The 14,865-nt window shown below is 36.3% G+C and overlaps 1 protein-coding gene across 4 annotated transcripts in view; it reads left to right on the top strand.

Annotated features, from left to right (window-relative positions):
• The first annotated feature begins 917 nt into the window (after positions 1 to 917).
• Positions 918 to 14,865, top strand: part of LOC125225225 (neuronal acetylcholine receptor subunit alpha-10-like) — a 111,504-nt gene continuing 97,556 nt past the window's right edge. For all 4 annotated transcript variants that reach the window (XM_048128832.1, XM_048128831.1, XM_048128834.1 and 1 more), the window contains exon 1: positions 918 to 1,230. In XM_048128832.1, the coding sequence (XP_047984789.1) occupies positions 1,140 to 1,230 (91 nt within the window). In that variant the 5' untranslated portion in view covers positions 918 to 1,139. The remainder of the gene's footprint in view (positions 1,231 to 14,865) is intronic.

Here is a 14,865-nt window from a genome sequence, read left to right as displayed (position 1 = left end):
ATTGAGCTAAATTAGCTATTGTTAAAATGATGTCGGTTAAAAATAGATAAAAAAATACTGCGTGGAGTCCCTCCGCACGGAAGAAGCGAAACTTTGTAATGTGGAAATGTAAATAGAAAGGGGTATTTCAAAATTCGACTTGGCAACTCGTTAGTTGCTGAGCGTTAAACGTTCAACGCTGTCAGTGAGCGTTAAACGTTTAACGCTGTCAGTTGGAAGGATTAAACATCTCGATACCAATCAGACGTGCCGACGATTAAGATAACCTTAACGTTGGTTTTCCAGCTAAATATAAATACTTAAATAGGCTAAATCCAGTTTATCTTGCGAAATTGACCCGAAATAAACCAGTTTCGAATAACAAACATTGTAAGTCGAACAAAAGCTTTTTAATTGTTTTGGAAGTTTGAAGATACTTGACATACTTTTTATTTACTTTTAATTTCAAACGTTGCCACAGATGAGGTGTAACTAAATTAGCTTTGTTTGCAGAAATATAGATTAGATTAGATTAGATGATTTATTTCACAGAAAAATTAAAATATAAAGATCCTCATTATCCAAAACTTAACAATAAATACAAATTAATCCGTACTAATATTATTACTGAGAAGTGTGTATGTCTGTTTGTTTGTCCGTCTTTCACGGCAAAACGGAGCGACGCATTGACGTGATTTTTTAAGTGGAGATAGTTGAAGGGATGGAGAGTGACATAGGCTACTTTTTGTCTCTTTCTAACGCGAGCGAAGCCTCGGGCAAAAGATAGTAATAAATATATTCAATCGGTATGCCTTATTTGGAATCAATCGCAGTTATGGATCTACATCTACAATCGTAGCGGTTCAGTGGCGGGCCCGTAGCACTCGGAGCGCCTCGTAGCGTCGCGCCTTCAGTGCTACGACAACCGCGCCCGCTGCCTCGCGCGGCCAGCTTCTATGCGCCGTTAACCGCGTTTTACGAACGTTATAAACATTTTTACTACCCAAATCGACTGTAAAAATCTGTACGGATTATAAACAAGGCTTTTTCCGTTGTCGATCAATTATTTAGCGAATGTAAAACGCGATGATGGACTTAAACAGTGTTTAGAAATAAGTTTATTTGTATTTTTGTAAAAGTGAGAAGTGCCAAAGTTTAAAATGGAAATTCGCGGGTGCCGTGTTTCTGATATGATTAGTTCTTCCATCAACAGAGTGTTAATTTGGGTAGCGGTTTCTTTTTTAATCAAAGGTAAGACTTTTTAGAAGTTAGGTACCTACATATACATATTTAGCAATCTAATAACGATTGGTAAACTTGAAGAAATTTAATTTCATAATGGCCATTCATGCGTATAATTAGACTGAACAGATTGGAAGAACAGATTATCTTTCCAAAACAGTAGACTAATTGAGTAATCAAATAACAGCGTAAGAGGTATTCTCATGTTACTTCGAAATGGGAATTGGAACGTCATGAGATCGCAACAAAGAAAATTAATGTTTAGCGAAGTTTAAGTAAAATAACATGTCAAAGTATGTATACTAGTAAGTCTATAGGTTCGAGCTATAGGTACGATAAGTTTTTTTAAATTTATTTTTAGTTAATTAGCAGTTAGGTAATAACACCATATACTAAAACCGGGATATATACTAAAACTTATAAAAAAAAACTAACAGCTTTTCTAAAAAATGGATTGGACCACTTATACCGATTTCAATTCTACTGATTCTCATTTCTACAGAGCTTCAAGTCGACAAATTTATTGTTTTTATTCAAACTTATGCTTGTTTCCAACAGCGTTCCTAAAATGGAGCGACCCACTTCTACCGATTTCAATTACAGATTCTCATTTAAAAAAACATCTTCTTATTTCTTACAGCGTTCCTAAAAAATATTGAACCATTTCTGCTGATTGACCCATTGCTTTTATCCAAACTTATAGTTTAAAAAAAAGCCCTGAAAATCCAAAAACCTATCTGTATCTGCTTATATCTAACAGCGTTCCTTTAACAGCGTTCGTTTAAAAATGGATCGAACCACTTCTACCGACGTCAGTAACAGATTCTCATTTCTACAAAGTTTTAGGTTCACATATTTACCTATTGCTTTTATTCAAACTTGTGTCGCTTAACTTCAAACATGGGTAAATCCATTCTGCTATAGGTTTGATTATTTTTCAGATCAATATTATATTTTTTATATATTCAACCTTAAAGCAAAATGGAATTACCCAAGTTTGAAGCTAAGCGACACACTTGTAGTTTTTCTAAAAACCCTAAAAATACAAAAAAATAAATCTATTTGCTATCAGCGTTCCTAAAAAAGTGGATTAAACGATTTGAACCACTTCTACCGATTTCAATTACAGATTCTCATTTGTGCAGAGTCTCAGGTCGACAGATTTATTGCCTTATCATTATCTCGTCACGTCGTTCGTCTTTTTTGGGGTTCTCTATTCGAAGGGTGACAATTTGACAAACGGAACGGAGGCCACCGCTGTCAGTCAATGTCAGCGTACTGTATGTTAAAATAGTTATATTTTACAATTAGTATTTTCTTTGCATTGATGTGGTGAAAGTGGTGAAACATTATAAATATGTATGTTTCATTCCATGTCCAGCCCCGCTTCCTGCCCCGCACAGCTATACTGCTTCAAATCTTTAAGAAAAGAGCGTACACCCATCTTAAATGCCGGCAACGCACCTCCAACACTTCTGGTGTTTTGGGTGTCCATGGGCGGCTGTGATCGCTTACTATCAGGCGACCTATGGGCTCGTTTGTCTCTATCGCATAAAAAAAATTGGTTATACGCGTGTTGAAACCCTCACAAGGCTAAAAATGTTGGAATCATTCGTTAGTATCATTAATATCATACTAATAATGCACAAGAACCTATTTCCCGTCAAGCCCTAAGCTTCATCTTACCCCGATCTCCCCTACATCAAAGTAAAAAGATTTTTAATTCGCAACATTTGAGGTATTGGAGGAGGTGAAATTTGACAGCCAAACATACTAATTATTTGTTTTACAACGGGGCAAAATAATTGTTTATCAACACGTGCCAATTAACTCCAATGTTGAACCGCGAACGTAGCGGGCGTGACTTCAAGTGTCACTCAAAGCAGCAACTTTTAGAAGAAACCATATCAAAGGAATGTACTTGCTTCAATTTATAAACAGGCTCATTCCTTCATTTACGACGTATTCACATTTTTCTAATTGATAAAATTTCAGTAGGTATTTTATTTTCCTTTGAGTTACATTAAAACCATCATGATCTCTCTTCCATATAGCGACAGTGATGATATTTAATTTACGTTCCAATAAACATATTTATAAGCAAGAGTGTCTTCTATTCCACTGGTTTAAAAGAAGGATTATGATAAATCACAGAACAGGGAAAAAAAGTATCATTTTGTGTCATACATGTCAAGGTATAAAAGGAATCTCATCTCGGGTTTTCCTAATATGTCGTCAGAACCCAGATTTAATGTAAATAACCACCTTTTATTGCTTCCTGTGAATTTACTCACGAGTTCAAAATTATATAATTAACGTATATGTGTATTTGTGTGACTGTATCCGAGAAATTGGAGTTTCTTTAATGGTTCCATGAATTTCGTAATGACCCCCTTTTCGAATATATCTTTTAGATTATTAAAGGAGCGTTAAGATTTTTTCAGGTATAGCTTTTTCAGTCAGTTTTCTCTTCTACTCGCCTACAATTTTATATTAACTTAATCCAGACAAAGATTTACTCTTATCCTCGAAGCTAATATCTGTCTACCTTCTGTACTTGCCTCTTTTAAAACATACAGGATAGTTTCCAGGAGTTTGTGTAAACACGAAATAAATGAAACGGTCACTTTTCAAAGGGATCAACAGTGTTTCACCTATTTTTAATAATAAGTATAAGATTATCTGATGGTTCTGAATTTAAAACAGTTGTTAGGTTAGGTTAGGCTATTAAAATATATGAATTTGAAGTAATAATTCTGCGTAAAAACTAAGCTGTACGCTGAAGATATCTTCGTTTGAATAAACTAGGCATACGTTGCGACCTTGCCATCTTCAATCTCTTTAAAATTCTAGACGTTTCAATAGACTGAAAGCCAGTATAGACTTCCGATAGTATATTAGCTTCGTATTTGACGCCTTTCACCTTAAATAGCTTTTAAGAGTAAGAGATTCCTATAGTTCAATTGTTTGTGGTAGTGTTTTTAACCGCTTAGAATTTTTCATCCAGCGTGCTCGTGTCGACAGGCACAAAATTATTCGAATGTTTTTCCCATCACGGAACAATGGTATTCCGGACCTTTGGGAGGCGTGCGCGGAGCCGAAGCCAACACGTAGAGGCCCTTTCGACACTTTAATGAAATGTAAGGGGTACACCGAGCGGATGTTGCCCTTGCCCGTATCATGGGACACACGCAGAGGCAACACCCGCCAGGGTGTAAGGACTATTTGAGAGTTAATGGAATCTAAAATGAACTGGTCTATTTTGATGAAAGTGATGGACTAAATACTGGGCTATGGATAAAAAACCGGACGCCTGCCTAATAAAACGGTATCCAATTTTCGAATGTTTTATTATATTTTCGATATTATTTATCAGACGTCGGCGAAAATGAGCGGGATATTGTATGTGTTTAATATACTACGGCGGATAAAGGTAAAGGGTTAATGTTCATTTTATTGATATCTATCTCTCATCAGCCAGCCTAGCCGAGATGACAACCATTGACGCTAGACGCCGATTGAAACGCAGTCTAGCTCTGTCGCACCAATACGGAAGAGCGATAGAGATTATAACTAGTTCGATAACGATATTATCGCAAGCGTTTGTGCATTCGAATATCTAGCTGAAAAGTGCATGGTGAATTTATCAATTAATTCATTCATAATATCTCCATGCACTTTTGCATCTGATAGTACGGTGAAGCAATTTGAATCCTAGGCCACTCTAGAACCCTGTCTTATTGACACCGTATTCTTTTTGCCACAGAAGTCACATTGACGTTTACTGTGCAAAGGTTCTACAGTGGCCTAGGATTCAAATGTGTTGACTGTTTCCAGATATCGGAATAGAGTGTTACTAATCTAAGTTGGCAAAGATTTTGACAGCTTCGCCGGTGCAAATATTATTAAACGTCAAACTTAGATGAAATTATGATGTATTGGCGTTAACTTAGACAACTAACAAAGCCCGGTCTCACAGTAGGATTATATAATCTGTGACAAATATGGTATTGAAACGTCATTGGTTGATTGAGTTGAGCTGTAAATTGGTAGAAATAACAAACACCTTCCGAGGGATCAAAGTATTTTAGGTATCCATTCATTAGAAGTTGTAACACGTATAGGAAGTTAGGAACGTGGGGTTGTAAACGAACACCGGTAAATGTTCCGTTAAATAGTAATGCTAGCGAATAGTATCTTCTTACTATCTAGTTACCTAGTTTATGACTTTTTTCACTAACTAACCTACTAAAAGTAACATTTAAAAAGTTCTAAGAAATTTAATGTAGGTACGCTATTAGTCAAAAATCTAGGTACGATAAGATCCAGTGTTGAAAGTAACTTTTTAATACAGTTGCTCAAAAAGTGCCCGTTTTTTGGCTGTTTAGCGTGCGAGAAGTTGTATTTTACGAACTAGTGCGTAAAAAGTATATACGTTCCATTTTACGACTACTTACCGAGCTGTTTTCATATTAGTCTAGTTTACTAAGACAGAATAAAACTATAAACATACTATTCAGTGATTAATATTTAAAACGTTAATATTTCATATGTAATTGTTTACTTTTAGTCATACTAAACATAATTTATAAAATGGTTTATACATTGAAAAATCGGTCATAATGAGTCGTGTAAACAGAACATGATTGGAACGAAACGCGTCTTCTACTGTCAAAGTAGAGGCGTCTACCATGTTTTAACTTAATGCACGTTCAAAAAACCTCAATATGTTACGCGATTTGTCATAATTATTTTACGTTATTTGCAATACGTCGGGGCATAAAAGGATCGATTAAATTAAAATGTAGTTGTACATTAAACAATCGTCCCAAATTGTAAATGTTTATGTTTTTATGGCACCCAATGAAATAAATTATGTTAGATGAATAGCAAACTCGAAAATATGCACGCAAGTTTAAAAGCTTCAAAAATACGCCTTTGAATTGTCAAATAATCCGTCAATGTCCATGGGAAAATTGATAGTTCGGATTGTTTTATTTCGTTGTAAGTAAGTAGTAGTGTTTTTTCGCAACTGTATTAAAAAACGTCGTTCGTCACACGTGCGAGAATGTCATTCTTCACTCGTCCCGAGATTTGCCACTCGCGTGCCGCTCGTGGCAAAATGTCTCGGTACTCGTGAAGTAATGACATACTTCTCGCACTTATAACGAAATGTACTATTTTGTTTGAAGAACCGTTTTGATTGATCGGTATGAAATAAATTCGAGAAAGGTTTACTAAGCTTTAATTCAGCAATTTCCAAAAAGTTTGTATAATCAGTATCATGGACTATATCAGCCTACCAAATTTTATCATATTTCATTTCATTTCATGTAATATGTCCATGTAAATAAAGAAATAATAAATAATAAAAAAAAAACTAAAACAATGAAATTTGAATAACAATCATTAGTTTAATATTACATCTTGCCCTATTTTCAATTCGAGACTTATTTATAAAGGATAGGATATCAAGACTAGGTGGGTTTTACCTGTTTCATTAAAAGTTGCCGAAGGGGGTGATTTGGGGGGATTGCTATGGGATCATATGCATTAGATTAAAATTTCAATGAATTCGCGCGAAATTGCCTCATGAATGATTCAGATAATTATGTAATTTCTCCAGGGGACAAAAGTTTTGGATGAGGCTCATGGAATACTAGTAATACTCACTAATATCATTATATACATGTAGGTATATTCTACATACAATCATACATACAATCACGCCTGTATCCCATAAAGGGGTAGGCAGAGCACATGAAACTACTAAAGCTTCAGGGCCACTCTTGGCAAATAAGGGGTTAAAAGAAAACGAAACTGTGGCAGGTATATTCTAATTTAATTGATTCCGATACCCAAAGGTTGTCTTGTGTTATTGTAATTGTTTTCTGTTCCTTGTGCATTGCATGTGTAATTGTTTTGTGTTCCTTGTGCATTCCTTGTTAACTGTGTGACAATTTATATCCCAGTTTATTCTTGGTATGGAAGCGTTTGTTTCAGTTATCTGTTAGTGGTAGAGGTTTTGGTTAGCCTAAGTGCGTTTTCACATCATCCGATCCGATATCGGAAGTCGGAAAGATTTCGAAGGAAAAAAACAAAGATGGCGGCGTAAATATGTCGGATATCGGTCCGACATCCGATATCGGATCGGATATTGTGAAAACGCACTAATAAGGCCACCTAATCCTTTAAGAGATTCTATATTTTTTGACAGTGCGAGCCACGTGTGGCAATATTTTACATAAAAACCCTTTCATAACTTTTTTATGATACATGGAAAAACAAGTGGACGATTGCCTAGCGAGGCCTTTAAGAGAAAATACTACGCTCTTTTCTCGAAAGTTTTAAAGGTCGTATCCTTCCGGAAATACCGCTGGCGACAATTCCTTCGTAAATCTGTGCGAGGCAGGAAGGCCGACTTTTTTTGTCAAGTTTTAATTCGCTGCAACTTTCCGCAATGTTTTCAATATGGCCAATTAATTGAAACTGCCCCCATCTGGCAGAACATTAATCAAAGCGAGAAAGCATTTCAAAAGTTTGCGGCTGTTATGGTGGTTTATGGTCGGATGAATGAGATGCTGGCCAGATATTGGTGAGAAACTTAGTCGGGGGTTTGCGAGGAACTCCACGAACGTATTTGTTAGCTTTATGGTAGCTGAATACCCGCGGAATAATGTACCTACTATTGAACACAAAGTTTCTGGTCAGTCTAGTGCATTTAAAGGAATAATACGGAGTCTAGCCGCCGCGAGCACTCGTGTCTGATGGATGATGGGACTTAAAAATGTCTCGGAACGTATCGCACCAGTCGCGATATAAGAACGTGATACATCCGATTGTTGAAATACCTGATACATTTTGTTTATGATGGCTAGCTAGAAGTAGCTTTCCCACAACTTGGTTTCACTTTACTTGCTATGAATACAAATTTCAATCGAGTGTGAAGGTGTCGAAAAACATCGATGCGTCTTCTGTGCATTATTTAAAGTTTGTAGAAAAGTAAAATTTGCTTATAAAACTGTAGCATACTAGCTTTTGCCCATGGCTTCGCTCGCGTTAGAAAGATACAAAAAGTAGCCTATATCACTCTCCATCCCTTCAACTATCTACACTTTAAAAGTCACGTCAATTCGTCGCTCCGTTTTGCCGTGAAAGACGGACAAACAAACAGACACACACACTTTCCTATTTATAATATTAGTATGGATTTCAACGTCACCACTCAAAACCCGCTCTTTACCACCCCGCCTGTTAGCAGTGTTAGCCTAGCGCCGCCAGCTAACGATGCGCTTGCATCGGGTGTAGGTAACTTTTTCACGCGTGCTTCAAAGAGAAATTTTGGTTTTATTTAAAGCTAGGATCAGGCCAGCTTATATACCATATACCTTGTACTACCCTGTAGGTATAAAGACTGTATCGTTAAGTATGAGGACAACTTTGAGTAGCCGTATTTATTTGCTATTATATTTTTTTCTTAAAACAAGACATAGGCTTAATAAGGCACATAATAAGGTTCACATTTTGTCCTAGAAACTCGACGTAAAGCAAGTGGTTTAGACAGTATTGACTTAATCCTCCCGAGTAACAATTACGATTCCGGACAAATGCTACTAGAAAATTCACAAAGTGCGTAAAAAACGATACGATTGCGAAAAAAAATTGTACTGTGAACCTCAACGACATATGATCCACAAAGCAGAATATCTGGACATAGTCTAGCCATAGTTATTTTTAAGAAATAAAGTTCAGGATCTGTGTATGGCGGCCATTTAGAGAATGTGGCATGGTGCTTCCTCTAACTCCGACTTTGATGTCGAATTTAACTATCATACACTGTTTATATCGATTTGGTTTAGGCACTGTTCAAACACCGTGAATGTCAATTAGACTTTGGCCTATGGCTAATTTTTTTATCTGTTTCTCTCATCCTGCTTGCATCAAAAATTTACGACAATCCGGAACGTTGCTCAAAATAGCGTTTTTTTTAATTATATAAATTCACCGCATTTATTCTGCAAGTACCCAATTGAAAAACCATGAAGAGGACTCTTAAAGAATATATTTTGGCAGCATATTAACCTTTGTTTGTTGAAATCGTGCAAACAGTCATTGAAATATTCTCAAATTAAGCCAGATAGGGGTTTTCCGAAATTTATTTGCTAGACCTTAATGAAAGTACCATAAAATAAAATAAAAATTAGACTTTCTTATATCAAATAGTGCTTACCAATACCAAGGACGATTATAAAGGACCAGCAGAGTCCATACTAAATACCGTACCCCGTTGGCAGCCGTAAATCTATGTCACTAGATGTCACTAAGAGTGTCATTTAAATAAAAATGTCGTTTTTTAGGGTTCCGTAGTCAACTAGGAACCCTTATAGTTTCGCCATGTCTGTCTGTCCGTCCGTCCGTCCGTCCGTCCGCGGATAATCTCAGTAACCGTTAGCACTAGAAAGCTGAAATTTGGTACCAACATGTATATCAATCACGCCAACAAAGTGCAAAAATAAAAAATGGGAATTTTTTTTTATTAGGGTACCCCCCCTACATGCAAAGTGGGGGCTGATATTTTTTTTCATTCCAACCCCAACGTGTGATATATTGTTGGATAGGTATTTAAAAATGAATAAGGGTTTACTAAAATCATTTTTTGATAATGTTAATACTTTCGGAAATAATCGCTCTTAAAGGAAAAAAAAGTGCGTCCCCCCCCCCTCTAACTTTTGAACCATATGTTTAAAAAATATGAAAAAATCACCAAAGTAGAACTTTGTAAAGACTTTCTAGGAAAATTGTTTTGAACTTGATAGGTTCAGTAGTTTTTGAGAAAAATACGAAAAACTACGGAACCCTACACTGAGCGTGGCCCGACACGCTCTTGGCCGGTTTTTTTTAAATACGCACGCGGTAGTTCAACGGCATTACAAGTGATACAGTGAAAAGTATATAGATGACGCTAGGGGCCCGTGTCATGTTTCAGTCCCTGTTTACAACGCAAGCCATCGTTCTTATTTTGAATTATGACAATCATGCAAAAGAGTACCATACTGTCAAATTTTCTATCTCTTTCATTTTGAGCGTGACGAATGATTAGTAATATTACTTTCAATATATTTAAAATTTAGATTTTAATGAGGCCATTTCGAACGGTGTTTATGATAGATATCATGTTGACAATCAATCTCCTGGCCGTCTCGCTCACACCAATCCTATCCTATATGTGAACGAGTGCGACCGAAACAGTTGAGTATTATTGAAGATTTTTGAATGTCTAAAATCTTATTGGTAGTTGTCGAAAACCCGCTTTTTTCATAAAGTGTTGGCGCGACGTCAAGTGGGTGATAGGCGTACGAGCAAGTACGCGTTGGATGGTCGACTACTATGCGCTACTGCGTTTCGATCGGCGTTTAGCGACAATGATTATCAGCTCGGCTTCATGGCTTTACGAACCTTAGCTCGGACCATCGAATATGAAACTTATAAACTTCTTTATACACAAGGGTATAAAGAAGTTTATAACCAGGTGCTCCATGACACCATTGCACCAATCTGTCGCCAGCACCGCTACACTTCAACGGCCAAGTCACACAACATCTATCCATACTAATATTATAAATGGGAAAGTGTGTGTGTCTGTTTGTTTGACCATCTTTCACGGCAAAACGGAGCGACGTATTGACGTGATTTTTTAAGTGGAGATAGTTGAAGGGATGGAAAGTGACATAGGCTACTTTTTGTCTCTTTTTATATCCCCCCACTTCCTTAGAATGGAGGATGGAAGTTTGTGGAGAGATTTTCGAATTTAACGCAAGCGAAGCCGCGGGCAAAGGCTAGTTAACTATAATAATAAAGAAATCGCAGTAAGGAACTTTATGTAGATTTCATTACTTTTTAGAGATAAACAAGCAGCTCCATCGAGACGGCTATTTTTTACAGAATGTTTTTGGTGGGATATACATAGGCATAGATATATAACACTAACAAGGTATCTATTGTCTTAGTCCGTTTTCACATTATCCGATCCGATATCGGATGTCGGAAGGATTTAAATGGAATCGGATAATGTGAAAACGCATTTAGTCTCATTAATTATTACTTATGTCAGAGTTTCACTAATTATTTCCTTTTATTCATTTATTATCTCAGTTTAGGTTTATACGAGTACCAAACGAGTAGTATACGAGTAGAAAATATATTACCAAAACAATACAAACTATCATTAATTTATTATAAAAACGTAATCCAAAGTGCCACACCTGGCGGCCTAACTATCCGCGTTGTGTCCAAGACGAAGCCTGACCGACGAAGCTAGCAAGTCTCTCTACATGTTAGCTGAAATACTGTCAAACCATTCACTGTGATTACTCAGATTATTATAAGCAAAATGATCTTCGAATGAACTTTCTGGACAATTGAGATGCATGGGCGCAGTCGAAACCAGCTCGCCCCTTCAGCCGTGTCCCGTTGAAAATCGGAAAGATTTTTTTCCTTAGCACATTTAAGCTAGGAACATACTACGCGGACGTCCGTCGTAAAACGACCGCGACCGCGACCGATCAGTGTGCACGGAACAAAACATCCAGCGAGCCAGATTTCGATCGGACGTCCACGCGCTCAAGGCCACGTCCACGTCCGTCGACCGATAGTTTGCACGGTCATATGTATTTCCATTGTCCAGATTCCCGTCCGCGGTCGATTCACGACGGACGTCCGCGTAGTGTGTTCCTAGCTTTAATGTTTACAAATTGGATTCGCCTTCTGTCACCTAAACTGGTAATTTTATGTATGAGGTCATTGGTCATACAATTATTAATTTATACAGTTATTAATTCTGTATCTCTACTCGCATTGCTGCTGCGATTCTAAAATATTTAATATCCATATATTATGAATATTCAATAAATCATACAATGACATTTGTGATGTGACATGGATGTCAGATGTCACATCTGTTGGCACAATGATTGCGTTTTGTTGAACTTATTTGAGCTCAACATATAGGTTTATTATCACTAAGTATATTATATTAATGAACAACGAAACGGATGTGACATTTTCCTAGTCCACCAACGTCATCTAGTCATTTTATTTGGCAATAATTAGACAACGTGCGAACAAACTTAGCCAGCGAAGCGATCACAACTACGTCGAGGCCGACCAAAAAATATAATTTGTAAAAATTGTGTTTTGAGCCAATATTTTGATATTAAAATAAAGTTTTTTGATAGTTATTCATAGTATAATATAAAAACAAGTAAAAATATGTGTGAAAATATGTTTTTTTCCACTCCCGGGTTACGAAACAACGCCATCTAGTTTTACAGCAAAAACTAAGCTTTTTTCAGGGGTACGCTTTTTTGTATGGGCTATATCAGTCTAGTATTAAATGGTCCTTGCCAATACCTTCAGATCATACTCTCGGAACATAATAATATAAAATTATGCACATGTCAACATTTAGACGAGGTTTGTTTTGTCCTTATACTTATCGATACAGTCCTTATGCGTTTTTTAAACTTCAAATAGCGATAATACGGAGTTGATCTGTTGCATCATTAAAAAAATCTATTGACCATGGTTAGTGTTCAGGCACTTACACTAGTAATACATTAGATGTTTCTATTTAACCCAATGGTTGACTGGTAGAGAAATGCCTCAAGGGGCTCAAGGCGTTAATAAGCCTGCCAATTGTACGCTTTTTTTTTTGTAAATTTGTGCAATAAAGTTTAAATACAAAAAATAAATACCTATGACATTTAAACCTCACGGCAAGTGAATGTAGCTAAATTGTATTAATTTGAACCACCCAGCCAATGTGTTTTCCTGGCGGCTCAGGAGAAAATCACGCTCGCGCTCGCGACTCCGAAATAGGATACTTACTAGCCAACAGAGTTAACCTTGCCGAGGTTTATACATTCTCAACGTATACTTAAAGTTTGTTGTGATTTTTATACCATTTCTTTATTTTTAAGTATTATCATAATTAATGTAATTCAAGGTTCAAATATCTATAATTGTATAAAATAGTAGCCGTTCAACAAACTAATTAACAAGTAAATACAGCCAGTTTGACTCGGGTAAGCTCAAGAAGCTTGTGTTATGGATACGCTGATAATGATATAAATATGAAAACTTCCCTTCTGTCACATTATGTATTGACAATAAGGCCTGCGATAGGTACCTTACACATGCCTGTAATCTTCACAACTGGCATGCCAGCCGCGTAAAAAACTACTGGCAAATGCACTGGCATGTGTATCGCAGTGGGCGCAATGAGAAGGCACACTCAAAGGTTATGACAGATGGCGCCACCCTATTAGTCCGTACGTGAGAGCGAGAAGATATGTTTTTTCTCTCTCTCACACATGACAGTGACATACCTAGACTTGGCCCCATATAATAAACAATACAAATTGTAAATTGTACCGACAAGTTACAATTCTACAAGTTTCTGTTCAATAAAAATTACAAGTTACAAATTTGTCATAGTGGAAAATTTACATAATTGTACGAGTTAAGCTACAATTTCACCTATTTCTGTTCAATAAACATTTTCACTTGACAGGTGATTTTTAACAATTTTGTAAGGAAATGTGTTTTATTGAACACATTATTGTAATTACAAGTTTACATGTTATGTAAATTGTAGTGCAATTCTGACAGGAGATTAATGAAGTGTCAAAACTTGATTTGAAGTGTGCTTTACGATCATAATAAAAAAATATGGTTCTAACAACTAGTAAGTAGTGACAGTAATGGCGATGATAGTGATTATGAATATGTCATTCAACGCAATCGGCGAATTTTTGTAAAAGGATACATTTTACTTTGGATATAGGTAATGGATTTTACGTTCACCGAAAAATTCCGCGTAAGCTAGACTACATACATACATACAATCACGCCTGTATCCCATATAGGGGTAGGCAGAACACATGAAACTACTAAAGTTTCAGTGCCACTCTTGGCAAATAAGAGGTTGAAAGAAAACGAAACTGTGACATTGCAGTGACAGGTTGCCAGCCTCTCGCCTACGCCACAATTTAACCCATATCCCATAGTCGCCGTCTAATACCGTCGAATATTTACTTTTAAAATAGGGAGTGATCTTCAACATGAGACTAGTTAATATAAATGCAGCGCTTTCACCCACTGAACAGATTTGATGTGCGTTGCACTGCATGGGCTGTGGCTCTCAACATCATGTAGTAGCAGATGCACATGGAGTATTCTAGACTTTGACTAGACCGCCTGTTGTTACCTAGTTATACTCTCACTCAACATTCTGTATATTTATAACATGTAAAATGGTGCAATAAAGAATATTTACTTACTTACTTTGATATACATACTTAAAGATTTTAGTTGCTCGGCAATCTCTTTCTACTTCTTTATTTTAATCTCGTGCATTAATTTTTCACTAAACAGACCAAATAAAATACCCTTATTGACGTAAATAAGAGTTACATTTTTGTTGTTGATTTCCGTACTTAATGTTAAACAGTAAAAGGTAAACCAATCTAATATTTTTTTTAAATAAGATGTCTACCTTTTATTGAGAACTTGTAGAAAATTTACATTTTATGTAAGTTGTAAGTTACCATTACAAATTTGTGAGTACAATATTGTCGTTGTGAA

Source organism: Leguminivora glycinivorella, chromosome 4 (assembly GCF_023078275.1).
Source record: "Leguminivora glycinivorella isolate SPB_JAAS2020 chromosome 4, LegGlyc_1.1, whole genome shotgun sequence".
Taxonomy (NCBI): domain Eukaryota; kingdom Metazoa; phylum Arthropoda; class Insecta; order Lepidoptera; family Tortricidae; genus Leguminivora; species Leguminivora glycinivorella.
Note: the sequence above shows the minus strand (reverse complement) of the source record. Positions and strands in the feature narration are given on the sequence as shown.